The 27,670-nt window shown below is 35.4% G+C and overlaps 1 protein-coding gene across 2 annotated transcripts in view; it reads left to right on the top strand.

Annotated features, from left to right (window-relative positions):
- Positions 1-27,670, top strand: part of BRWD1 (bromodomain and WD repeat domain containing 1) — a 60,752-nt gene that overhangs the window by 6,037 nt on the left and 27,045 nt on the right. The window contains exons 7-28 of one of the 2 annotated variants that reach the window (XM_074903902.1): positions 70-230; positions 820-1,041; positions 1,747-1,847; positions 3,363-3,433; positions 4,571-4,671; positions 5,989-6,029; positions 7,579-7,677; positions 9,158-9,308; positions 9,909-10,043; positions 11,413-11,541; positions 12,825-13,050; positions 13,485-13,670; positions 14,434-14,617; positions 15,444-15,534; positions 16,497-16,610; positions 18,669-18,754; positions 19,672-19,867; positions 20,840-20,956; positions 21,056-21,163; positions 21,541-21,665; positions 21,802-21,884; positions 22,279-22,390. In XM_074903902.1, coding sequence (XP_074760003.1) covers positions 70-230; positions 820-1,041; positions 1,747-1,847; positions 3,363-3,433; positions 4,571-4,671; positions 5,989-6,029; positions 7,579-7,677; positions 9,158-9,308; positions 9,909-10,043; positions 11,413-11,541; positions 12,825-13,050; positions 13,485-13,670; positions 14,434-14,617; positions 15,444-15,534; positions 16,497-16,610; positions 18,669-18,754; positions 19,672-19,867; positions 20,840-20,956; positions 21,056-21,163; positions 21,541-21,665; positions 21,802-21,884; positions 22,279-22,390 — 2,839 coding nt within the window. Of the gene's footprint in view, positions 1-69; positions 231-819; positions 1,042-1,746; positions 1,848-3,362; positions 3,434-4,570; positions 4,672-5,988; positions 6,030-7,578; positions 7,678-9,157; positions 9,309-9,908; positions 10,044-11,412; positions 11,542-12,824; positions 13,051-13,484; positions 13,671-14,433; positions 14,618-15,443; positions 15,535-16,469; positions 16,611-18,668; positions 18,755-19,671; positions 19,868-20,839; positions 20,957-21,055; positions 21,164-21,540; positions 21,666-21,801; positions 21,885-22,278; positions 22,391-27,670 lie in introns of both variants that reach the window. The other variant, XM_074903895.1, reaches the window with a different exon arrangement.

Raw genomic sequence — 27,670 nt, 5'->3', positions numbered from 1 at the left:
AAATAATGTTTTAGAATAGACCTGTTTTAAACATCAGTATGTTTAATCTTTGATTTCTTTGTGTTCTAGTGGAAGTACATCGAGCAAAACAATTAACTGGATATGCAAAGTTCAGTACTTCGTTTCCAGGAAGTATGTATCAGCATGTCAAGATGCACAGACGGATTCTTGGCCATCTTTCTTCTGTATATTGTGTTGCATTCGATAGGACTGGACATAGAATATTTACTGTGAGTTGATGAAATACATCCAAAACTGAATATAGTTTTAGATTGATGCAAGGAAGAGAACTTGAAATACATGTTATGCTAAAACTTCTGGAGGTAGATATCGGTATGTAGCCGATTAGCTCAGTCGCTGTGCTTAAGTAGAAAATTTGACATAACTAAATGTTGGAAGCATGCAAGAAATTGTTGTACTTAGTATCTGGTGAGGTGTTGACATTGACATGGGAGTTTTATTCAGTGGCGTAGTTTGATGTTAAGCATGTTTATACTCCTTATGAAGTGGCAGGGTAAAGATTGCTTTTACAGAACAGTACTTTCATTGACCCTTATGCTGTTGCTATAAGGAATCCTCTCAAACTTATTCCCGTTTTTTTGCATTCTATGGTATAGAACTGTGGTGATTGCAGTGTAATCCTGAACCGTAAATTAACATTTTTGTTTTTTTAATGTTGGTCAAATGACTTTATTTCTTTCAGTTTAAGTAGCATACAGTTTTAAATAGAAGTGTAATTTACCACGCTGTGGAAAAACAGGTTCTTTAAAGGAACGTCTTTGAAAATCCTTGCTGAGCGTAATAAATATTTCTTTCTAGGGCTCAGATGACTGTTTGGTAAAGATTTGGTCAACTCATAATGGCAGATTATTTGCCACATTACGAGGACATTCAGCAGAGATTTCAGACATGGCTGTCAATTATGAAAACACTATGATTGCAGCTGGAAGCTGTGATAAAATGATCAGAGTGTGGTGTCTGAGAACTTGTGCACCAGTTGCAGTCCTCCATGGACACACAGGGTCCATTACCTCATTACAGGTATGGGGTTTTTAATTGTTTCTACATACTGAAGCACAAAGGATGTAGGTGGATTATAAGAAGCAGCTAGTCCATGAAACTGAAAGATGTTTCACTGGATAGCGTAGTATGGAAAGGTTGAAGGTGTTTTAGTCAAATAGTAGAAAACAAGAATTGATTTGGACAAAAAAATGATGCTGTGGTACCTGATTTGAAAAGTTAAGTTTCTGCTTTAGTAGTAGGATTTAGATTGAGGGGACACCCCAAGATTAGCTAGTTATCATATTGGTAAGAAATAACCAGTTTTCTTGGTTGCTTATTGAAATTGCAAAACACAGTTACGTGAATGCTTCTACACCAGTAGAGCCTTCTATCTTTCTGTTAGAACTTCTTGAAAAGGAAAATTAGTGCCTTATTTTCTGTTTGTGAAGAAAAGTACTTTGTGGTTGCTGTTAGTAGGTGAAGTAGTAACTTGCCAAGTGTACGTCTTACTTTTTCATGTCCAGGTGCAAGGACCTGATGTTACATAGACCACAAACTTTTTTTAGGGTATAGGAGATATTATTTTGTAAATATTAGAAGTGACAGCTATCAAGAACTGCTTTAGGAGTTTTAATTGAAAAATCTGAAATAAATCAAGGTTTTAGTTAACAGTTTTAGAAGTTCATAAAACAGTTTTTAAATATCTCTTTCTGTACATGTCTGATTTTACTTTCTTCTCTTCAGTTTAGTCCAATGGTGAAAGGTTCCATGCGATACATGGTCTCTACTGGTGCAGATGGAACTGTTTGTTTTTGGCAATGGGACACAGAGTCCATGAAATTCAAGTATGTAAATGAGTTGCTGATTAACTCTATGATATACTAGATAAAAATAAATCAAGTGCTTTTAGCACTTTGATTTTTTGTGATAATGAAAATCTATTATGTAATTATTTTAAAGCACCATCTCTAACTATATTCTTTACAAATATATGTTATTCCATTGTCTTGGGAGATTAATTGGGAAATATATTAACTCTTACTACACTACAACTAGAAATGTAGGAGAGCTAGAACTGCTGCAAATATAAATACGTTGGAACAGTATAATAAAGCTTTTTGTTTATGTTGAGTTTTCAACAGTCCTGTAGTTTTAGGTTGTCTCTTAAAGAACTTGAGTGGAGAGTATGTTCAGGATAGTTTTAAAATGTTCTGTATGTGATTGCTGTTTATCGGTACAAAAAACCCCAAATTATTACTGGGAAGAAGAGATCTGAGGTGATCAGTCTGTATCTAGTATTGTGCCATGTAATGGTAGTTGGCATAAACCAATCCGTTTTACATTACAGCAGCTAGTTAAAAAATATCAGTACTTCGGAAAGCAGATTATTATTTTGCTTTTTAATTCAAACTTGTGATCTTAAGGCAGTAAAATTGCAGCAAAAACTATCAAAGGCATAATTTCATCTGAAGAATCTTTTAGGGCTGTAAATTACAGGAGAGTGTTTAAACTGAATCCTTAATTATTCTTCTAAAATTAATTTAGAGGACTGTATGAGATGTAAACATTGTTTAAATTAGTTTAAGCATGGACTTAAATTGGTTTAAGCATTGGTAGGTCTCAAAGCATTCTTAGGATTTGAATCTCTGTACTGTGTATCATATAAACATGAGACATTCTTAGATTCAAGGTGTCAACATTCCTTTGATAAACAGAAAAGCAGTAGAATGATAAGCATTATAGGTTTATACTCAGAAGTGGCACTGTTTTCTGGATTTCTCTGTAGTGTAGTTCTTAACAGCAACTTTCTGTGAGATTATGGCCATGTCAGCTGCAAGAGCATGTACATGACTTGAAGAACAGGAAACCAGTCTTAAATCACTGTGTGCAGTGTTGCAAAACTTTTACTTCTGTAAAATGTTATGATTTTGCACAGCATTCTGCAGTAATGGTATTTGGTAGGCCTTATTTCATGTACTGTTAGTGGCTTGTAATGTGAGGGCAGGAGTTCAGTGCTTTGTGGATATGTTAAGGAGGGGGTTAATCATACTTCCCAAAGGATGAGAGAGAATAAACATTCTTTGGCGTGTCATGTTATCCTTGCTAGGTAACAGCATCTTGCAGAAAAGGTCATAAGCTCTGTGGGCTTCAAATATCAATTGTGTATGTTTGATCACTAATTTTGAAAAGTAAACCTTATTGCTCATCCTCCTGCACAAGACTTACAGATGTTACTCTATGTATTTAAGAAGTACCTGCTATGTAGATGTTTGAAGGAACATACTTCTGTGTTTTGAAATGTTGATAAAAGTGAAGTTTTGCATGGTGTGTCCTGGTTCAAGTGTCTTTTTCTTTTTAAGCAATCGGCCAGTGAAATTCACAGAGAAACCTCGGCCAGGGGTTCAGATGCTTTGTTCCTCGTTCAGCGTAGGTAAGTCATGTACAGATTGAGTTTAGCATTGCAATTTCTTTCCTCATAAGTAGTTATTGTAATACTCTGGTTGTGACGGCTTTAAAATACACAAAGACATCAGGTGTGTAGTAAATAACTGTATATGTGTGTATTGTTAGCCTATGACATAATTAAGCAATAAGCCTTGCCTTAGCTAACAGTGAAAGACGGTGTGATACTATTTTCCTTTTGCCATTGGTGAGTTTACAGAAGTAAAAGTCACCTGATGCTTGTTTACTTTTTATCCAACTTTACTGGATTTTTTTTGTTGTTGTTGTTTAATCCCTTAGATAATGTCAGGGACTTGCAAAATTATGTCAACAGCAGTCAAAGTAGTTACTGTCAATAGTAGAAGCTCCTTATTCTGTGCCAGTTGTACGTAGGGATAGCCATCTTCTTTCTTAAGAATACACAAATGTATCTATAAATCTTCACTTCTGTCTTGTAGTCTTCTTTCATTCTGAACATGTGGGTGACTTCTGGGAAGGCTTACTGGTACCAAACAGCATGAATATTAAAAGAAACTTTGGAACTTCAGAAATAAAATACAAATCAAAGTGTAGCTTGTTAACATTGTTGGGATGTAGCCCTGGGTTGGTTTGGGGTTTTTTGAAGTTTTGTTTGGTTATTGAGTTTTGTTTGGTTTTTGACAAGTGCCAAGAGGCAGGTCTTAGTACTGCTGCCACCACAGCTAAATACTGGTGTACTTATACTGGTTTACTTATGCTTCTGCCTAGTTCTGAAGCAATTCATGTGCCACAAATGAAACATATGCTACAGTGAAAGTCTCATGCAGATAATTCTGATGATGACTAGCCATATTCCCAATAATCAAAGGCTTCTGTGCACAATTAGTTATTGTTAGAAGTTACAGCATTCCCCTGGTTATATATTTTGAAAACTTTGTGACACTGAGTATGACTGTTTGTTTTTACTGTGGCTGAGAGCTGTCTGAAGCAAGAGGGAGATTTCCTTCCACATCTGTATGTCAGTGGAAGAACATAAAAACCATAACACTCTTCAGATTATTTTTTTTTTAAATTAGGCATCTGAGAAATGTTGGTGATCTGTTTTAATTTCTTATGCAACAGCTTAATTATTGCTTGATTTTTACAGGTGGTATGTTTTTAGCAACTGGCAGTACTGACCATGTCATCAGGATGTATTTTTTTGGCTCTGAAACACCTGAGAAAATAGCTGAATTGGAAAGTCATGCTGTAAGTAAGATTTAATAATTAGTCACTTCAGGCACTATTGAAATTGCAAGTTAATGTTAGTGGGTTTGTAGCAATGTTCTTTTATTGAATATTTTTAGAACTTCTGCAGAATTTCAGCCAGTCATCTCAACGTGACTGGACCTATTAAGATGATATTTAGAATTCTGTCTCTTCAACTGGATGTCATACATTTCTCTAATTTTTAAGCGTGTGACTTATTCAGTTGCTTCTCTCCATGCAAGCGTGCCTAGCCACCCACGTATTATGTGCTGTATACAGGAAGTACATAGGCTGAGAATGTGGATTTCTTACTCAAGTTATTTGCCGTTTTGACACCTTTTGTGTTAAATCTTCAAATAAGACTGTTTCTAGAATTTTACTTCTGTTCATCTTGACCTTTATTCATGTCTTCAGTGGCTGTGCAAGTTGCATTATACTTCCTAAGTAATAAGTCAGTTTGCTAGTTTAGCATTGTTTTGTCATGTGCTTTATGTAATATGTGCTCTCTGTGTTTTACTTGCTTTCTTGATGTAACTGATACCTGTTAGGAAAAGAACTTCTTAGATAAAATACTCTAACTTTTGATTTGTGTACCTTAGTCTAGCAGACTCTGTCTTCTAATGAATCAAAGGGAAACTTGGCTTACATTCATGTGCTGAAGGTTGAGTCACTTTTTTCAGCACTCAGTGCCCAAAGAATATGCAGATTTGAGAAATTAGATTTGGTTGAACCTTTAAGCTCTTTCAGGGGCAGCTCTTAAAATAGTCATCTTCATTTTCTTTGCCTTAATATATTTTCTTTAATACTGAATCTGACTTTAACCATTTGTGTTAGTGATAAGCCTTGATCAATATGTATTTTCTATGTAGAGAAGACTTTCAGCTCTGAAGATAAACTCAGTGTGCGATCTACTTTTCCTGTATTTTTTATTGTGATAAAAATGAAAATTGTGTATTTCTTTAAGGAATGTGTAGGTAGGAGTGGGAACAACATTCCTCTTGATGGTAGCTGGCTTAGGATATTGGAAATACATATTCAAACATGAGTTAATTGGCTGCCAAATTATTAATGGACAGTTATTTAATCTGTCAATCCTTCATATTTAATTTGGACTTTTTTTGGAAAACTTGCATTTTAAATGCATCAATGGTTAGTGAATTCTGGTAAGTATTTGTTGGACTAGGTTCACCTTGCAGTTGAAACTGCTAGAAACTATGTAGTTTTTTCTTTGTTTCAGATTTTACTAAGCTCAGAGTTGTCAAAATTGTACGTTTGTTTAAAAATATGATTTCTAACAAACTGTGCTTTTTCTTACAGGACAAAGTTGACAGCATTCAGTTTTCTAACAGTGGTGATAGGTATGTTGAAATATGCTCAAATGTGAACAAACAATACATTATTTTGGCACTAGGAATGTATCATGGTTCTCACCTGGAAGTTTCCAGTAAGGCAATTCAACTTATTTAGAATTCAAGGGGAAGTTTGGACTAATCCAGGAGAGCAAGTTTGAGCTGTCTCTCAGCTCTCTCTTAATCTTTTTTGGACAGTCTTCGGACTGGCTGGGGTTTTATTTACCTGAAGGAATGTTACCACTTTTTAACATAACCACTGTATTCATGGCTTTGTAAATCTCCTCTTCCCCCTTCTTTCCTTTCAGTTTCAGGCAATACTGTCTCAAAATACGAAATGGGAAGATGCAATGCAAATGGTCAAAAATAAGTTTTAATGTTTTCCATTTTCTTCTAGCCTACTATTATTTTTTTAAGGAAATTGATTTAACAGAATGTTACAGCTGATTTGTGGGGCAGGGGAAGTGTTGTGTAAACTCCATTTGTAAAATTTCACCCATACTTTCTGTACAGAATGGAGTCAGAATTGATCTCTGATTGGCCCATCACTAATGAAGAAGGGAATTTTACCCTTCAGGGTAGACTTACATCTGCAACCATAAGTTGCAGCTTTATTGTGGTTTTTTCTCTTCTTGAAAGCCAGATAACAGACTAAGAACGCTAATAATTTACATTCAGTTTGGAAGTTGTAGTTGTCTTCCCTTTTAAATGTGTTTTTCTACAGTTGTACTTGGGGCCATCACATTGCACTGGTCCATCCATGTTGCCTGCATGGATTACTTCTCAATGCAGTATCAGAAAACAAAAAGGCAAAACTTCTGCTCTTTTTCTTGGTGACACTTTCTGTGGAAGATGTTTAAGATTTGTAACTATTGCTAAATGAATCGTACCAAATTAAAGCACAGTCACGATATACGTAGCATGCAAATTTTTTTTGGGGGAGGTGTGTCAACTGTCTTTCTCAGGGTTGTGATTTGTGGACTAAGGATATTATCTTTGGATGTCTTAATGTTTCAGTTCCTCTCTTTAGGAATTTTCATTCTGCTTCATTGGTAATTCAGTAGTTCATGAAATAGAACCCTGAACTGCTGTGGTTTGCACCTTGGTATCTTAAAATAAACCACTGGTGGCCTCTTCTTTTATGCACAGTTGTGGGTGGGAACATCTCAGGTTTTGCATGCTGATCTGTTCTTGCTTTTACTTCAGTATCTGATACTCCACAGTTTCAGGATGGATTACTTAAAATACTTCATTCAAGTATTGTAATTGAGAAGGAGCTGAGGATGAAGTTGTGAATTAACTTTGGAACTTGCTTCTCTGTTCCATGTGTTTTGACAGCTTTATTCAGTTTCTCAATTCAGAAAAACTCTTTCCTGGGCTTCTGGAAAGAAAGTTAATGGACATGTAACTAAAGAATTTCTTTGCACACAAATTGAAGATACAACTTCTATCAGTCTTCCATTGTAATGTTTTAAATTTTGGTGGTGTGTAACTCTGAATATATTTTAAAGCAAATTGCTTTGAAGATGAATTAACTATCTTTTAAAACTTCTTCAAGGTTCATAAGTGGCAGTAGAGATGGAACAGCTCGAATCTGGCGTTTTGAGCAAGCAGAATGGAGGAGTATTCTGTTGGATATGTCAGATCGATTACCAGGGTATGCAAAGCGTTGTCTTTTCAATCTGTTGTGTAAAGCCGAAGTTCGCAAAACTCATCAAGCACGCTTAGTTACAGTCAAACCAGAGCAAGCCTTAGCAATACTAAGTGATCAAGTGGTGTGATCTTTGGGGGGGGGGAATGAGTATTCTGGTGATGTAATAACTTGCTAAATTTAGTCTGTGCTTGAAAAAATATATTTATTTTGGCACAGTGTACATCTGAAAGCTATATAAATATTTATAAATATTTATATTTATAAATATATGTATTTATATTTATATATAAAATATTTATATTATATATAAATATTTATATTTATATTTATGTGATAGATCTTCTCGATCTGGATTTCAGTCAGACAGCTGACATGTCACAGGAAAAATACTTCTAGATTAATAAAAATAAGGTAGAAGGTAACCTCTTTCCAGGAGAGGTCATGACAGGCAATAGGTGGGTTTCATCAAGGACTGATTTTGCTATTTTCATTTATTCTTTTGTATTTTTTAGAAGGGTATTAATGAAATGTGCTAGTGGCGCACAGTTTGAATAATGTCATTACAGGTGAAGATCAGGATATTACATGGCACTAGACAAACCTGAACCATGGATCATTTACAGTAGTACAGAATGCTTAGTCAACTTTTGTAGAAACTAAGCAGAAATTAATTTGTAGGGGATCGAATGAGGGGGGGAACAAACACAAAAAACCAAACCTTGGGTATACTAGTTGATTGGATGATGATTGCAAGCTCTTCTTGTGATGCAGCCATGGCAAAAAAAAAAAATGGTTTTACTAGAAAAGGAGGAGATATTAATATTTGAGATTTGACTGTGGCATCTTTCTGGGTTAATATCTACAATTGTAGCTGTGTATAACTGAGAGTCTTTGTAAGAGAGGCTACTAGTTGATGTGGAATATAGATATTACTGTGTGTGTTTCAAAGAAAGCTTGTTCCTTCAGTTGACTGAGATGCTGAGAGGGAGTGTTACAGTATCCTGTAAATGTATTTTAAGGAATGAAATGAGGAAATAATGTTTTGTATTAACCTCAATCTATCTTTAATATATTTATGTTGGGAATCAGAAAAAAATGCTTAGTTAATGTAGAGGTTAGCTTCTGAAACAGCTGGAAAGCTCTTGACTGTGAAAAGTTCAGATTTTTAGAGGAATTATCTTATGACTAATTGTAGAAGAGACAAGACTCCATGAGAAAGGAAAGCCTTTTTGCCTTGCATCTCAAATAGGAAGGAGGTTATCATGTCCTGGGAAATAAATATGCTGGAAATCCAGATTTGCTTTATAGTTGGTTGCTCCAAAAAGAATTGAGATGATGGACAAAAATTTCAAAACAAATTTAATTCTTAACTTTCCTTTCCTTGTCTTATTATTAACACGGGAAAACAGGTTATTTTTCTGTATTTTGAGATTGAAATGGGCTAATTAGAAATATCTCATGCCTGTTCAACTCTTGAAAATAGTGATGCAAGTTCAGAAGAAGACAAATTTATGAAGCCTAAAGTAACCATGATAGCTTGGAACCAGAATGATAATTTTGTCGTTACGGCTGTGAATAATCACCTGCTCAAAGTTTGGAATTCCTGTACAGGGCAGTTGCTTCATGACCTGGTGGTATGTAATTTCACTTGCTTTTTGAAGTAGATGGTCTGCCAAGAATTGCAGTGACTTGTGCATGCTGAGTTCATAGTTAGATCTGATTTGTCTTGAAAGCTCTGTACGAATGATAAAGCAAGTGTAGTGTTTCTTGTTGATTTTTTTTTTAACTACAACTAGCTGCTTCCTCCTGCATTTGAACACTCCTTTCACCTAGCTGCTGTGTTGAAGTTGCCTCTCCTGTAGAATAAATAAAACTTTGTGCAGTAACATACTTGCCCGTTGAGTAGTTCACTGTCCTTTGGCAAAAGCTTCATATTTCTAGAGTTCTTGCTTGAATCTAGAAAATTATTAAATTTAGAATGATAAAGTCTTTATGGCTGCCTGGGGTTTTCCCCTACTTATGGGCCACAGGTACCAGCCCAGATATGGAATCTGTACATATGTGGAATTTATAAAAGTACATGTATTTTTGGAGGCAGCTTGTAGGGGTCTAATTTTCCAGAAGTCCGAGTGTGAGGAAAGGATAGTGCAGTGCTTTAGGCTCTACTGTAAATATCCAATTGATGTGGATTTATGTCCTCTTGTTTGCGCATCATGTGCAATTTTAAATTCTAGGGGCATGCGGATGAAGTATTTGTCTTGGAGACCCATCCTTTTGATTCCAGGATAATGTTGTCTGCAGGTCATGATGGCAACATCTTTATATGGGACATTACCAAAGGCACGAAAACAAAGCATTATTTTAACATGGTAAGACTTTTGAAACTCCCGTTTTTTTTCTCGACACAGAGCAGTGTGTTCACATACTAGTTGAAGGAATTTGCACCAACATGCACACCCCCTGCACCTTTTTGGGAAAAAATAACCCCAACAAACCACCCCAAACAAGCAAAATTTATGCGTTTGTTTTTGCTCTAAAGATTTTGCCTTTTAATTTCTTGGTTATTGTAACTGTAGGTGCAAAGTGACCAGGAGACAGTTTTAACAGTTTAATGTGGCAGAAAAGGTGGGCCAGGATTACCTCCCTTATGTGCTTCCAGCTGCCCACTGCCGTTCTCTAGTTTGAATCAGATGCCTCTCACTGGACCTTTTACTAAGCTGAGTCAGTTCACTGATCATCTGCAAAAGTATTCCTGACATCCTTCTGCAGCTGCTTCCCTGTAGGGCTTCCAAGTTGGATTCGGTCAGGGAGGTCTTGATAAGCTTCTGAGACAAGGAAGGTTGATTGAGAATTTGCAGTTGGGTGTGAGGAAAGCGAGGTGTGGGGGAGCAGAGCAGGACTTGACTTTTCATCGTAGTCAGTGTCTGAGCTCTTCGAGACTTCATCTGTTGATGAGAACTTCTCGGTCTGTGAGGGGGTGTGAATAGCTGACACTGGGGTTTTTCTGCTTTTTGTTACCAAAGATCATCTTGCACCCCATTCATAGTAACTGTTTTCCTTAATTGTGATGAGGTGCCTTCTAAAAGATTGAAAGGGTCCTGTTTTAAACCATCATGTCAAGAGTCTTATGGACAAATATTTGTATTCACAACTGGCTTAAAACCAATGATAATATTACCATAAGTATTAGTGGATTGGTGCAGTTCTTGAGAGCTCCCGTGACATTTGCTCCATTTGACAGTTCATGATTAACACTTTAAAATAGATTATTTTCTCAAAGACTTAAGTTATGATGCAATATTCATACTAATTTTTTAAATTTTTTTTTTTTCCTGGTTACAGTCAAAAGTGGGGTTTTTTTCTTTAGCTTTAAGATTCCCCATGCTTTTCTTGAAAGTGGTTTAACAAAATCAGTATATATTACCTGCAATTTACTCTTAAGCAGTATACTAACAGCTGAAAAGCCTCAAAAAGCTTTTGTTTCCTTAACAGTAAGTTTCTGTTTACTTTAGTGCACCTTTGAAATTGAGTGCATCTTTTTAAACTGTGATTCAGGACTTAAATTCACATGTCAAGGGGAAAATAAATAAACTGAAGTAACAAGATTATTTGTGCTTTAATGGTGGTATTTAAGAGGTGCATGAGTGCTTTTAACAGTAATTAATTTTTGATGCTGCATTATTGTTTGCTCAAAAAAAATTTGGTCAGATAGTCTTGAGTTTCTTTCATTCAATCTAGATTGAAGGCCAAGGACACGGTGCTGTTTTTGACTGTAAATTTTCACCTGATGGGCAGCATTTTGCATGTACAGATTCTCATGGGCATCTACTGATATTTGGTTTTGGCTGTAGCAGGCCTTATGAAAAGGTAAGTTCAGCTTTTTACTAGAACTGTTTATTGAAGCTTCTAAATGGAATTAGATGAGTTACATTTGCTCCTCTGAAACGTCATATGTAAGAGTTTTGTATGGGTACAGGATCTAAATATAACGGGTTCCTTGAGGTCTGTGAGTTTTCTTGTATGTATGGTCCTGGCACAGCAAAAACAACCAGTGTTTTAACATTCCTTTGGGAGTAGCTCCCAAGAACTTTTCTGGAATACATTTTCATCTTCCAGCCAGCTAATTTGCATGTTAATTGCTCGACCTCAAAATTACTTTAATTTCTGAAAATAGATTAATGTTTAAAGATTGGAATGTATCACGAGTTTATTGCATACTACCTGATTAACACAAAACCAGACTGTTTGTGTGTAAGAATAATTTGCTGGTTTATTTCATTTATTAGGACTTGCAGTTCTTTAGGCCTTGCCTTAGTCAAACTCAAATTCAGTGTAGTAGCTTGATTAAAATAAGCAAAAGTAAATATTCATCCAACACCGTGGATTTTGAAAGGTCAGAAAAATGTGCGTGGGATAAATATTTTGCTTTTTTGAACATATCAGCCTGTTTCTTTTTTGTTTTGATAAATATATATTTTTCAAAATAGCTCTCAAAAGTGCAGTTCTGGCCTATGCTTTTCTTCACTTCCCCCTCAGTTTTTTTAAAGTTGCAATGATAATTTCATGTTTGTCATTTTAAAGAACTATTTTTTTCTTGTTTTACTTTCTTAGCTGAAACTGAAACTTTTTGTCTTCATCTTGCTCATCGTTCCTAGGAGCAAAGATTCTGACTGTGATCTAACACTTGCGTAACCGTTTTCCTTCAGCTGCATGGATTTAACACTGTTTCAGTTGCATAAAAAATTTCTGTGGACACTGCATGATTTAAGAAAGAACTTTACTTTGAAAGCTTATATTGAAGTTCAGACAATGATTTCCTTGCATGGAAACCAAGGAAATGTCTTCATTATGTGAAAAAAATTAGAATGAGATGTAAAATATTTTTAATTCTAAGTGTTAACCAGTGCGTCTGCTTTAAGTTACCTCGGTTTATTTTTTTCTGAAAGCATTTTGTTGCCTGCAAAAGCACTATAAAAAATGAGAGTACTGCAACACCCATACAGGTTAATTGTAGCTATGCATAACTCTTCTTATTGGGAACTTGCCCTTTCTTTTACTTTCAAGGAGATTTTTAGATATTTTAGTGTCACTTGTTCTTCAGCATTTTTTTTTTTTAAACTTGGTAACATAAAAACTTCATTTCTTTCTAGATTCCTGATCAGATGTTCTTCCACACTGACTATCGGCCACTTATTCGAGACTCTAACAATTACGTCCTAGATGAGCAAACTCAACAGGCTCCACATCTCATGCCCCCTCCCTTCTTAGTAGATGTGGATGGAAACCCTCATCCAACAAAATATCAAAGATTGGTGCCAGGAAGAGAGAATTGTGCAGATGAACATTTGATTCCTCAACTTGGATATGTAGCAACAAGTAAGAACGGTATTTTTAAAGACCTACATCCAGAAATTAGAGATACTGTAGTAATTCTGAATGGGAACAGAGTAGATACGACATAGGCGACTTTAAAATATCTTCGTTTTCTCACATGGTAACTATTGGGTATTTATGTTCAGTGAAGATGCTGCAAGGTTGCACAGTGAACACAATTTTAAACAAGAAAAAAAATCAGTTGTTCACATGGATGTCATCTTTTATTTTCTATGGGCACCAACATGTGCACAAGATGTGTTTGGTTTGTAGATTCTTTAAATGTCTCATTTGGACTAAGCAATTAGAATAATTTAAAGAACGGTTCTCATTGTGTTTAGTTGTAGAACATATCTCACTATGATCTGAATGATGAGATTAAAGGATATGCTACAGTTAACTGAACCCATTCATTTTATTTGTATTACACTTGCAAGGTGATGGAGAAGTGGTTGAACAAGTTATAGGCCAACAGACAGTTGATCAGGATGAACAAGGCTTGGAGCCCAGCATTCTTGATGGCATGATTAGACAATTACAACTACAACAAGATCAAAGAACTGGAGCCGATCAAGAATCTGCTTCAAGTGGCCCACAAAATGGGGAAGGAACACCTAGAAGAGGTTAGTACTTGCTGATAAATTCTTAGGTAATTGTTCTATCTCCATTTTTATTACACTGTGTGAAATATTTCAAGGAGATTTTAATGTTAACATTGTTTTGGAGATGAAGATTCCCTTAACATTGATAGCTGGTTACAATCTTTTTATTCATTAAAATACTGCTACTACTGTGATTAAATTGCACAACAAAGCCTTTTGCTTTTCCTTTTGAAGAACATTAATTGTATTTCTTATAGTGCTACATATTTAATAATTTGTAGAGTAACAACATTTACAGGAGCTACATTTCTTCTTCTTTAAAGTTTGCTAAATAAGTATTTTACCATTATTCAAACTTGGTTCTCCTTTTTCTTCTTTTTAGATTTCAAGCAGACACTTTCCTGATCTGTGTCCTTGTAGTTTTAATTATGTAAGCTCAGCTCCAGAGAAAGTGCTTTTTAGAACCTTGTTAAGCCTTGGAGCTGCCTGAAATAGTTCAGAAAAACACCTCTGTCACATTATACTTCCTTTCAGTGTATTAAAATAGTAGTAGTAGTAGTAGTAGTAGTATGAAAATAGTAGTAGAAATAACCAATTTAAAAATATATGTGTAATCTCACTGTATTTTCTACAAGACAGATAATTTCCTGAAGGTGATAATTAGTCATATTCTAACAATCATGAAGATAAAAATATATAAAGTGAATTTTTTTCTCTTATAGTAAAAAACCCCCAAGGTTTCAATTCTGTGTAGTCTGGAAATGTTTTTGTTTGTATATTTTAGCTTTTAGAAGACCAAGTTTTGACATACAGTCTCCTCCCAACATCGGTCTGCGACGTAGTGGGCAAGTTGAAGGTGTGCGTCAGATGCATCAGAATGCTCCACGAAGTCAGATGGCTACTGAGCGAGACCTCCAGGCTTGGAGACGAAGAGTTGTTGTACCAGAAATACCACCAAGCGTACTCAGGTCTGCAGACAGCTTACTGGGCTGCTGCAGATATGACTAAAGAGAACACATAGTGTTGTTTTTTCTAAATCTAGTGCTGTTGGACCTAATCTAAAATAGATCTGTGGTACAGATTGAAATAGTTCAGTGTTATGGTCAGCTGTGCTTAAAAACCTTTAATTGTGAAGTCCCATTCAACAAAAATAAATGAAAGTTTCTCTAGTTTAATAGAGAATGATTTTCCCATACTTCAATATTTTAACCCTTCTTAAAGGACAGCTAGATTGCCTAGATTCTTGCTTTTCCCAAAATAAAGGGGTATAGGTTAAATTAATTTACATGAAAGAGTTTGGAGAGATTGTACTTTTGTGAGACTCTGTGGGGGTAATCTGTTATAACGATAAGCAGCACTGAGCATTTGAAAAGCTAAAATAGCTGCTTTCAAAAGTACTATCAGTGTGCATCTGTGAAAAGGAGAACTAATAATTATAGCTATGTTTCTTTTTAATGGTAGAGCTGTATGTGCTGCCATATCTCTGAAGTTTTTAAAGAGTTTTTCTGGTGTTGGGAGGTAGAATGATTGCAAAGGGAAAAATGTGGATTAAAAATAGGGTTGAAAAATTTTATTATATTCTGATATTTGCAAGGAAGACTTTCTTAATATCCATCTTTATCTGGAATTGAGAGGACATATAGATGTTTGAGCAATAATAACATCTGAAATTAATAAAGTAATGGAATTAGGTATTAGGATTTTTTAGCTAGATCCTTTAAAGGGAAAGGATCATTTAACTTTTCAGCATTGTCAAAACAGATACAGAATTAGCTTTTCATTACTTTCTTGTAGGAAGCAGGAAGAATATCGAGTTGCAAAAGGGGAAGAAGAGAGAGATCTTTATGCAACAGAGAAGAAAAAGTCATTTGAGCAATTGGAAAAGGTATGCAGCAGCTTCTAAAGGAAAATGGGCATTTTGTGCCTAGGGGCAAGTCATGGTTTAAAAAATGAAAGCAGACATTTCTGAAGGTATGGTCTTCAAAGGTTCTTGGTGATTAAGCTTCCACTTATTACAGGACAAGGTCTGATTTATTTTTATGAATACCTAGAATTCTTTTTTCTTTCAGTCTTTCCTCAGGTATTTGGTAGTAATTTTTAAAGGCAAGCTTGATTTCAGGCCGTTCTGGTTTTACTATAGTTAAAAGTTTCAAAAGCAGCTGTTAGAAGACCACACTAAAGCACTGAGGTGCAAGTAAGAATGTTCGAGGTCCTGTATTTGAAGAATTAGAGACTATATTGCTCTTCCCTTATCATTTTACTTTAGATAACAATGTTTTGTTTATGGGGCAACCATTTCAGACTTGCTCAGTTTTGAATGTTTTTTCACTACCTATTTTTTGGAAGAGATCAGTAAGAAGAAAAATTGGTTATTGTCATGTTTTTATAAGATAGTGTCCTGATTTGCTGTTTCTTGCGGTACAAAACAATGCGATGCAAGATTTCTACTGCATATTGCCCTGAACTGGGGAAAGTTGAGGATTCCTGGTCCTCTCAGAATTGCACATTGTAGGCAGTTAATGTCTTGATTCTGTGAATGTATTTATCAGGTAGTGTGAATGGACTCGTTACGGTAGTTTATGAAGAGCAATTTCTTAGAACAACCACTAAATCATAAATTGGGAACAGCAAATTTAAAACTATTGACTAATAAGAAAATTATTTCTTGTGAAAAGGAGTTTGACATGATCAAGCTGAGATGTGATAAGTCTGTATCAGTTTTTACGTTCAGCAGTACTGTTAGCCACCCTTTCACCTCCATAAGTTTGCAACATATATACCTTCATGTAACTTATTTTCTTCACTTCCTGTATAAATTAGAGTGACTCTGAGTCTTCATTAATACAGTCAAAGCGTAGACTGTATAGACGGAAGTATTCCAGTTACCGCACACGGAATAACATTGAACAACTGGAGTCTTCTGATGAGGAAAGAGATAACTGCTTTGGCTTGATAGAGCAGGTAAGTTCTCTTCTGAGTTCTGTATTTAGAACTTGAGTTCCTTAATAATGAAGTTTCATGTAAATGTGGCTTTTCTGTCTTACAACAAACAAGGAAACAAAAACCCCTTCTCTTCTACCAGGGAAAGTGTTTCTGTAAGCATTATTATTGCTAGCACTTCTCATACCTAGGTATCTGTTGCTTTAATATTGGCAGTCTTTCCTGTCATTTTATAAATGGCTGAATTATTTTTGCTGAGAATCTTCTAAACCAAATTCATGGCCCAAGGCAGAAAACAGAGGTACAATACTGAGATTAGCTTAAAGGGAAGTTTGGATTTGAGATGTGTTTTGTCATTTCTCTTTGAAAACCTTCAAAATTTGTGCACACACCTAAAACTGGAAATTTTGAAGATTCTTGATAAAGCATTGTTATGGTCTGGTAATGTGATTCTTTCACAGAGTCTATTTATCTTGGCTGAGTCCTGGCTTGGGGTGAAACAGGAGTTTGTGGGTAGCAGCAGCTTTTGACTATTGTGTTATCAAATGCTGTAAATCAGCAGTAGGACTGCTTGGACTACAGTTGTTTCGTCTTGCACACAAGGGTAGTCTCAAACTGGGAAAAGGGAAAGGATTGGAAGGAGTAGAAAAGGTTGGACTTGTTGGACTAGTCACTTGCTTTGTTAAGGAAGAATGGTGAACAAAATGGGGGACATTCAGGAGAAGGTAATTTTGTAAGTAAGGTGAAGAATGGTATTCTGTGGAAATGGACTCTCTTACCCTAGTCTCTTAAAGAATTCCTGTGTTTAAAAACAATCCTGTAAATTTAGTGAAAAGTTAAGGTTTTCCTAATTTTGGGAATAGGGTGGAAGGGGAGTTCACAGGGGACTTCTGGCACATTAAAAATTCAAAGTTCACAAGGGTCAAATAGGAGTTAGGTGCAGCGTCCTGTAAATACTACATGTACTTACATATTTTTGAAGAATTGATGTTAGATTTAATAATAATAAAACAAATAAGAAGCTGAACTTTGATGTAAATGTTGGGGGGTTTTTGTTTTAATCCTACAAGTGGTAGGATAAAAGAGAAGAACTGAGTTAGTATTGTCCATTCTGTACACTGTATGAACAGGTCTTAGGGGAAAGACTCTTTGTTACTCTGAAAATGACAAACAAATAATCAGTTGGATTCATTCAAACAGTATTGAACTTGAAATTGCAAGTTAAATTTTGTTTTGTTGGTTTTTTTGCTTGTTAACATATAGCTTGAGACATGAGCAATGCATTATAATTATTTCAGTTATGGAAAACACATTTAAAACATTAAATAAATGAAAATAAATTGTTGAACAGCAATCAGGAAATGATTTAGGTTTTAATATATTTTGATGTATCTTGGCTATTTAGTTTTGCATTTAAATACACACATGAATATCCAGTTAGTACTTGGTCAATCACTGATGCTAAGATCAGAAAAATCACCTGATTCTAACTTGTGAAACTAATGGAAAAAAAAAAATTCATAGAAGTGCTGCTCCTATACTACAGAATATTTGCATGTTGTGTGCAGATGGGAGATGTGATAGTTTTTCCTTGATTTGTACCCTTTTCAATCTTTATATTCTTCCTTTGCATTCCAGTGAGCTAGATTATTGTGTACTTTACATGACCTAATTACAGCATCATGAATTGGGAATTTGAAGGAATCAAAGTCACTTTGTTCTGATAAATGATATGAACTTATTCTTAGACTGGAAAAAAATAGAACTGTCTTATGGTAGGGGAATAGAAATGTTGCTTTGTGAAGAGTGGCTACAGCAGGTGGATCCATGTGTGGCTAGTAAAATGTGAGTGAATATACAGATGTTAAGCATTAATAGCATGCTGCTGAGGTCAATAGAGTAAGTTGAAATCAACTACAAGAAATAACTACTTTCATTTCCATTTTAACAACTATTTTTACCAAATTCCTTCCTAACTTAATATGCAGCCATGAATGGGAAATGTATTTTATGTTTCAAACCCATAAAACACGTACTATGCGAAAGTTTTGGGTTGACCCTGCATATTTTTAAATTCAGGAGGCTGAAGAAAGTGAGGGCTCTGGCTCATCTGATGAAGAGGAAGAGTGGAGAAGTGACAAGAAAAGCAACAGTAATAGTTCTAGGTAAGAGCAGAGAAACAAATCCCAACTTTTACTGTTATGAGTTTTACTTGAATTTTGGCAAGTGAAAATTTGTATGGAAGTTCTATTGTGCTTCGTATGTAATATTTTGTAGGGTACTGTACTGACACATTGCATTGTTGTTTAGGGTTACATTTCATCAAAACACTTCTATCTTTTAATGTAGTTTCAAGTCCTTTTGCTTTTTTGCTAGATGGCAAGTAGAAAGAAGGTAGTCTGGAACATTTTATTTTTTTTCTATAGTGTGTTTTGTTCTGCTCGGTTTTTGGGGGGGTGTGTGTTTGGTTTTGGGTTTTCTGGTTTTTGTTTTTTTTAATAATGCAGCAACGGTCAGTTGCTTGCTCTTACAAAAACGGTTGGAAAAATTTGCAACTCTTTTTGCAAGGTTTTTTTTTTTTAGAACGGAAGTTGTCTATAACTTTTTAATCACTTTATGGCTTTTTAAATGATTTTTTAATGGAGTTTCTAGAACTCTATAGTAGTAGAACTAAAAAATGCTAAAAGAGAGAAAAAAAGTAAATGTCTGCCTGTGAAATTTCTGTAACTATCTTTAAAGAATTAAACTCGGTTTGGCTAGTGTGTTTTTCAGAGAGGGCTCTTAACTAGTCCAGAATGTAATTGCACAACTTTCTAAAATCAGTAATTTTATTTAAGAATTAACCAGCCTTTTTTAAAAACACATGCTTTGGATTACTGTGTTCTGAAAAAATTGTGTTAAACATCAAATTAAATAATTGTTACATTGTTACAACAGGTCAAAGTAATTTCAGTTCTTCTGATAGTGCTTTCAGTAGCAATCTATACCTGCAGATATTTGTCTAAAAGGTTTTAACATTCTAAGATACTGATAACTTGGTTCTGTGTTTTGTATTTTCCCTGACCCCATCCACTGTGGACAGTGATTCTTCAAGTAGATATTCTGACTGGATCGCTGATGCAGGGATTAATCTACAACCTCCTGTACGAACTTCTCGACGGCAAGCTATCAGATACTGCAGTACTTCAGAAGATGAAGTATCAGCAGAGAAATCATCTCCTCCAAAGAGAAGAAGGAGGAAAAGAAGAAAAAAGCTCAAACCAAAAAAGCAGGAGGAGGTATACAGTTAATTTCTTCTATTCACTCTTTAGGTTTTTAGACCTCTTCATTGGAAACAGTTAAAGTAATTGTTATTGCCATTGGACAAGGTTATTGGTATCACTATATACAGTCTACCCTTAATTAATGTGAAACCATTCCAAATGCAAGGTGTCTGCTGATTTGCATGGAAGATTCGGCATTCCAAGTGAAAAAATTTTCACTGTTAGAATAAAAAAGGTTTTCAAGTTTGCTGGTATCAAGGGGGAAATTTGATTATTAAATAACCTACACAGAATATTAGACTAAAACCCTGTAAAACTGTCTGGTTTTAACATATCTTTTTGAAAATTTATGGGATATAGTCACGGTATTTATGGTGGCCATTTAAACTTGGGCTGAATTTTTAATTTTTTATAAGTTACAATAACTACTCTCTTTTACCAAAATTTTAAAGTTAGTTATAGTTTTTAAAGTTACAGTAGTTATTATTTGCCATTTCCTACCATAAAGGGGCAAACAGATTTTTTTTTTAACGCTTGGTGTAATTTTGGTATGTTTTTCTCTTCATCATTTTACTTCCAAGTATTCTCAAAATTATATTTTTGGAACTGTTTTAATATGGGTATTTACTGTGCAATATTTCCCATAATTTTCCATCTTTAAGTAGTTTCTTGCAGATTGATAGATTATTTTTTTTAATTGGGCACTGAGACTGCCATATAAATTATTGAATGTTGTTTCTCTTAAGACCTTCATAATAGTAATCTTGCTCACTCGGATCTTCATACAGGAAAGGAATGCTTAGTATTAGTACTACAAATACAGTTACAAGTCAAGCACAGACTTAGAGGAATTTTGCTTTTTGGAAATGTACATCAGTCTTTTATAAGTTAAGCTTTTGTCTGCCAAATTAAAACGGAATGAGTTGTTTTCATGTCATGTCAGCAATATGTTCTTATGTCTAATTTTGCTCTTTATTAAATGTGAAGGCTAATTCTCCAACACAACCAGTAAACTTGGAATTGTCATATGATTGGCATCCTCCTGTTTGGATAACAGACACGGCTCTTAGAAGATCCCCTTTTGTTCCTCAGATGGGTGATGAGGTAGGAATATGGATTAAAATCTTTAAATGCTTGTGTTAACTAACATTACTATAGTTACTAAATATAGGAAAACATTTACTTTTGGGGGATGTTTTTTAGGTAATATATTTTCGGCAAGGACATGAAGCTTACATTGAAGCAGTTAGAAGAAATAACATTTATGAACTGAATCCTCACAAGGAGCCATGGAGAAAAGTAATCCTTAGGGTAGGTCTGCATTGAAGATACTGTGGGTTCAATACTAGTAGTCTGTGAATGAAGTTGTATTACACTGTTTGCAAAACATTGATTTGTGAGTTTATGCCATTTCCCATAATGTTTCCCTGTGGAAACAACAGAGTAAAGTATCTTCAGTTACCAGAGTATCTTCAGAGTTACCTGTGGGAAGCCCAAATACAAATAGCTGTGTTAAGATTGCCAAGTCTGACAGACTGTCTTCCATTGAAATCTCAAATACAGTTTTGGTATTTCTGGCTTTTTGATGTGGGTACAATTCATGTGCTTGGTTAACTAATGTTAAATTAATAGTTCTGTGCATAGTCCAGAAGGTAATACTTGCTGAAACTGTTTATTCTTACCTGTAGGATCAGGAGTTGGTAAAAATTGTTGGAATTAGATATGAAGTTGGTCCTCCCACATTGTGTTGCCTCAAGCTTGCCTTTATAGATCATGCCACTGGAAAGCATACAGACAAATCATTTTCCATCAGGTATGTGCCTCTTCATTTTTCTGGAAAGTACTTAAAAATATGGCTTTTTTCTAGGCTTGTTCCTGAAGCCCAAAGGCACACACGTGAAAAGGTTTGTTTGTTTGTTTGTTTGTTTGTTTGTTTGTTTTTTATCTAGATACCATGATATGCCAGATGTTATCGACTTCCTTATATTACGCCAGTTCTATGATGAAGCACGACAAAGAAACTGGCAAGCTTGTAAGTGTGTTTTCGAAGTATTCAACTAAACAATTTGGAAATTAAAAATTTGTCCTTGGCTAATTGCCTAATATGCTAGATACTACTTGTAACTTCAGGGGGTGTTTTGGTAGGTAAGGTTCCTTTTCCCATTAGAAATGTGACCTACTAACTGCTGTACTAAGCATTTTGGAGAGGTTACCATAGATCTAAGATAACAGTCTTCAAAGCATACTGACATTGATTCACTTGTATTTTTTTGACGTAGTAAGTTATGTCATCTTTTATTAAATATCAGTGGGTTTTAGAACTTTAAAGTGAAATACATTAATCAGTTTTTCTAATTGCATGTAGAAGAAGCATAGTTAAATAACTTCTCTTAGTAGTGTATCTAAGCAGCCTTTTTTTGCTCTAGCTGATAGGTTCCGATCCATTATTGATGATGCATGGTGGTTTGGAACAGTGTTGGGTCAAGAACCGTATCAGTCTCAATATCCAGACAGTCACTTTCAGTGTTACAGTGTTAAGTAAGTATAAAAAAATTTCACACTTCTGATGTTAGTAGTGTGGGTTGCCTCTTATATAGCTGACTTATTGGTATGAGAATATATAAATTGTTCAAATTTATTTTACTGGTATTATCACTTCTTAATGGTTTCAAGTTGCTAATGTAGCACAGTGTGAATATGTAATGACTTGCAGCAATTTTTTAGTGAATAGTAGCGTGGTAAAATGTTGTTGACCTCTTTCAGATTTGCAAATCATTTTCTGTAATGACTAGTGCTGAATCACTTCCATGAAGCAAGCAATGCAATTTCCAGTGTACATTATTCTTCTTCATTAATAATTGCTTTTAGATGTGGCATGCTGAATATCTTCTGTTGTTGCTGACATCATGATCCTTATGTATGAAGTTCTCATGCTTCTGTCTCTCATGTTATAGTCTACAGGAGTAAATACATGTATAAGATGATCTCATGCTATCGCTTGAGACCCCTGTAGAGGATGTTTCCAAATGTTGCTCTGTCTTCATAGTTGACACATGAATGTGAAGACAGAACTTGAGTCTTCGCTGCTTAGTGGTGTTCTACCATATTCCCTATTGTGTAGATCCCACTTGCAATTTCACCTTTTGATTTCATCTTTGGTTGATATTTAGCTAGATAATTGACAGACAATGTAGCCCTGTGTTACCTATAATACACAAATCCCTCTGACCAGTCTACTTGTCAGGAGATAATATTGCCAAGATGAAGGCATAGAACATCAAGCGCATTGTTCAAAATATGGCAAATTGGTCAAATCAAGGGTATTAAAAGTAGGAAAAAAACCCCCAAAACTACTTAAACAGGAAGGGCCATGAACACCCAAGTCAAACTGGTAACAAGATAGTTGGACCTATACCTTCTTTGCCAAGGTGTATTCTGAAAAATTACTCCCTACTATGCCCCCATGACAGTTTGACACTGGTGTTCCTGTGCACCTTCTTTCATATTGACAAAGAGGTCCTTCACACAAAGGAGAAGAAAAGTGAGCGAAGTTAACTCTGGACCTCAGTGCTCAGAGGCAGAGTATTGTCCTTGTCCTGCCTGTCCAAGTTGTCTGAAATGGTTCTGGGATCTTGCTTGCTTTGGATTCCCCTAGCAAAGTAGGACTGTAAGGAACAGTCAACATATAATATCAGTAAATATGTAATATTCCTATTTCTATCATGACCAGAGACTCTTCCCATGTCTTTTACAGTATATTTGATATTCAGAGCTTTATTGTAGAGGGCTTTTTTTATTTTCCCCTCAGAGGCTTTAGAACCTGTCACTCATTTTGAAGAAAGGAAGTACTTGTAGCTAATAGAAAATTCTGAGTGCCAAGACTGTGTTAGATATTTTGGTTCCTTGTTTCATCTACTTCACTTGTCATCTATCCTGTTCATTTTTCCTTAGTGGGATGGTGTAAGTAACTTCCGGATTGAAGTTCTTGCCTGTATGGTTTTGGCAAGTGAATTTTCACTTTTGCTTCTAAGCTACAGTTAGCAAATTGGCACTCTTGATGTGCCATAAGTGGTATCAACATTAAGTCTCTACAACAGATCATCTGACCATAAACTCCTTCATGTTCCTGACAGTGATAAAGCTAGTTCTGCTCCATGTATAATGAATCTGCCGGTATGTGCGAATACTTGGTTTTTCTTTCTGACAGCTGCTTTATCACCCACAATGAGAAAGTACATACAAATGAAAAACTGAAATCCAGACTATCTGTACATTGATTTCTTGTCCTCATTTCATTCTCCTTTGGACTTTTCTCTTACCTAAAGAGAGGATCTTGACAAACTAAAATTGTGCTGGATCTTACTTATGTCCCAGGCATGAGGGACAGTACACTTGGAACATATCTCTTGCAAGGTAATGTAGGGGTAAAAATATTCAAGTTACTGGCTAGTATATTTTTCCTTGTTTTGTAAAATGATGTACAGAGTAAAAATCTACTGAATCCAGATACCAGTATGAAAATATAACTAAATCTGATTTCAGAGTACTAAATTTTATCTGTTAGATAGCTCAAACACTTCGTTATGACACCATGGGGAAAATATTACCTTGCATATGTTATATCTTTGATATGTTTTGTTGTGACCACAGTTGTTCCTTAAGGGTACATTTAAATGGGCGGTTTGGTTGTTTTCTTAGCCAGTTCAAAATCAAGTTTCCAGTAATGAAAAAGAGCCTGTAGCCAGTTTCCTAGACACCTTTTTATTTGTGAGTGCTGAAGGATATTTCAATATTTTAATGCACGAGCCTTTAACAGAGAAAAGTCTAGATCTGATTTGAAGTTAGCTTAATAATTGAATAGGTAAGGAATACAGTACTCTTTAAAGACCACTTTCAAAAGAGAGCTCTTTGAAGATTTATGCTGATTTTGTAGAGTGTGACTCTGTTCTACCTTGACTCACAAACAGCTCTTATAGAAGATTCCTAAGAGATAGATATGTTTAGAGAGATAGATATATAGATATATATACGAAAATGTCTGGAGTGTTTTGCAGGTATAGCTTGGTTTTGTGACTTGGCTGGGTCCTTAGCTCTTTTTGTAATACAGTTCTCTCTTCAAGAATCTTGTCTCCCCAAGAAATCTGCGTGTGGTTCAGCAGCAGTAGCTTCCTAATTTGCATTCCTATGCTTTATACATTGGATGCAAAAAGATTTTTAAATGCACTTCACTTTACATCTGTTTAAATGGGAAAAATCAACCTAAACACAAGTGGTTGTGACTCTGTCTTGGAAAAACAGCAATATGCCGTTTCTCCACTCAGGATTTGGGTTATGATGCTTTTTCAGATGCTAGAATTCTGCTAATCCAACTGAGTTTGAGTATTTGCAGTTGTTTTTTGCCACTTCTGAGACAAAGAGTTTTATTGGAGTTTCTATACCGGAAACAACCTCTGAAAGTTGGCTTCAAAACACTCAGTGGTGGAGAGTGTGGGAAACCACATTTGAATGATGTGAAGGGGAGTAATTGCCATGTAATGTAACTGAAAGTCTTATTGCTGGTAACCAGGTTGTCACACACTTAGGAATTATCTGAAATTATCATCATCACTGCTGTATAGATAATAAATAAATTGAAGATGTATAAATGGAATGTTATTTTATTGGCCAGATAAAAATAGGTATTTGTGTGGAAGCAGCTTTGTATATTATTAAGTTGTGTTACCTGGATGAATGGAGCTCAAGTGGAACTAAATGGGGCTTAAGCTGTACTAAACTGTATTGATAAAGTCTGTCATACAATATTATGAAGTAGGATATACATTTGTAACTACCAACAACTTCTGAAGTATTGCACATGAACTAGGGAGGAGAACCAAACATATGAAACTTCAGAGCCTTCAGTCTCTGTTAGTTCCAGAAACATCAAATAAGCTGAATGTAGATAGATCCAGGTTTTCTTAAGTCGATGGGTGTCTATTTATATGGAGATATAAAAGCAAAATCATGGAGAAGTGCTCTTGCCTGAGTAGAGTTTTAGTTATAAAATATTATGAGGATTATCACTTCAGTTTTCAGTTTGTTTGAAAAAAATACACAGGAGGTATTACACCAGATATCTGTTTATTAAATTATTAGAAGTAGGTGGCATTCACATTGGCAGTGAGAGAACTCTGTTAGGAAACTCCTGGCAAAGTTGCAAACTGTCCTACAGTTGGACCCTGTACTGGCAGATGGCTATTGTAACTCCTGCCAACAGAAATGGCTCTGGAGGGAAATTGGTAAACTGTAGACTGATACATTTGATTTCAAGTTTCTGGTATGTACCTATAATAAAGAATAATACTACTGAGCATAAGGATAAACTCAGCCGCAGGAAAGAACCACACTGCATTTGTACAGGAAAGTTCTGTCTCTCTACTCCTTTTAAAGTTCTGTGACTTTGTTAGTAAGCATATGAATAAAGTGGACAGTAGACAGCATATATTTGGATTTTTTTAAGAAACCTGTGACAGGATTTCTCTTCCAAGAGGAACTAAGATGACACAGGATTGGAGGAAATACTTTGTGTTTAAAATTGGTTAAAGGATAGGGTGCAAAAGAGTGGTTCTTAACAATTATATTTCAGGCTGGAGTAGTGAGCTCCCCCTGGAATTGGTGCTGGGACCACTTTACTCAGTGTCCTTCTAAGCCTCTTGGAGGGCGTGCACAGTGAAATATCCAAGGTCTGTAAATACTGCAAGTCATTTCAGGTAGTAGTCAATTATCACTGTGAAGGTGAGGACTTCCAGAAGGACCTCATAAAACTGACTGGGTAAAAAAGTGCCAGGTAATTTTCAGGGCAGATGTATGTTAAGTAGGACACCTGAGGGAACAATGTCTTATTTATGCTTATATGACAGTGAGCTCATTAGTACATTCAGCTGAAGACAGAAATGCTGAGGTAGTCATTGACAGTTCTCAATGTCAGCTGTGTGTGCAGTGGCAGCTACAAAAACTTTGGCCACCATCAGAAAGGATATCAAAGACAAAACAGTATTGTTCACTGCTTTCCAGAATTGTGGTGTACTGATGTCTTGGTGCACTTTGGGTAATAGCATCTAAAGGTACCTTCCTTTAGAGAAGGTCAACTAAAATGATTAAGAGTATGAAGCAGATGTGGGTTAAGACTTAAAAAATGTGACTCTCCAGATAGAAGAGAAGGGTGAAAGGGGTATGTTGATGGTTCACAAAATCATAAAGGTGATAGGCAAGGTCAGTAGAGAATTATTCACCAAATTCTGTAGTGACAGAACTAGAGGTGCATGTTGAAATCTGTAGAGGATTTGTTTAGATGGGTTTGGGTTTTTTAACATTGCAAGTAGTCAAGTTGATAAATACATTTACACAGGAGGCTATGGAAACAGTATTAGCAGGCTCAAAAAGGTTTTAAACAAAAATAAACAGACACTAAAGGGAATAAGTTGGGGTGTATTCACAAACATGGCTAGAGGAATACAGTGATCATGAGTACTGGAAGTACGAGCAGAATGGACATTGTACCAGAATCGTATGGTCTCCATAAATAGCATCTTCCAATAATAGTTTCAAAGACAGGTAATTACTGGTCTAGCTGGACGAGTAGGGTATTAAGCTGATCCAGTAAGGCATTTCTTATATTTGAAATACCAAAATTCTTTTTTTTTGGTGTTGTTAAAAACATGTAAAAATCTGTCCAAATCTTGTAGGATCTGGAGAGATCTCAAAATGATATTCATACCTAATAGTCAAGCATCAGAGTGAATATACATATACACTATTGATATCAACTGCATTTCCTTC

This window comes from Athene noctua, chromosome 1 (genome assembly GCF_965140245.1).
Source record: "Athene noctua chromosome 1, bAthNoc1.hap1.1, whole genome shotgun sequence".
Taxonomy (NCBI): domain Eukaryota; kingdom Metazoa; phylum Chordata; class Aves; order Strigiformes; family Strigidae; genus Athene; species Athene noctua.
Note: the sequence above shows the minus strand (reverse complement) of the source record. Positions and strands in the feature narration are given on the sequence as shown.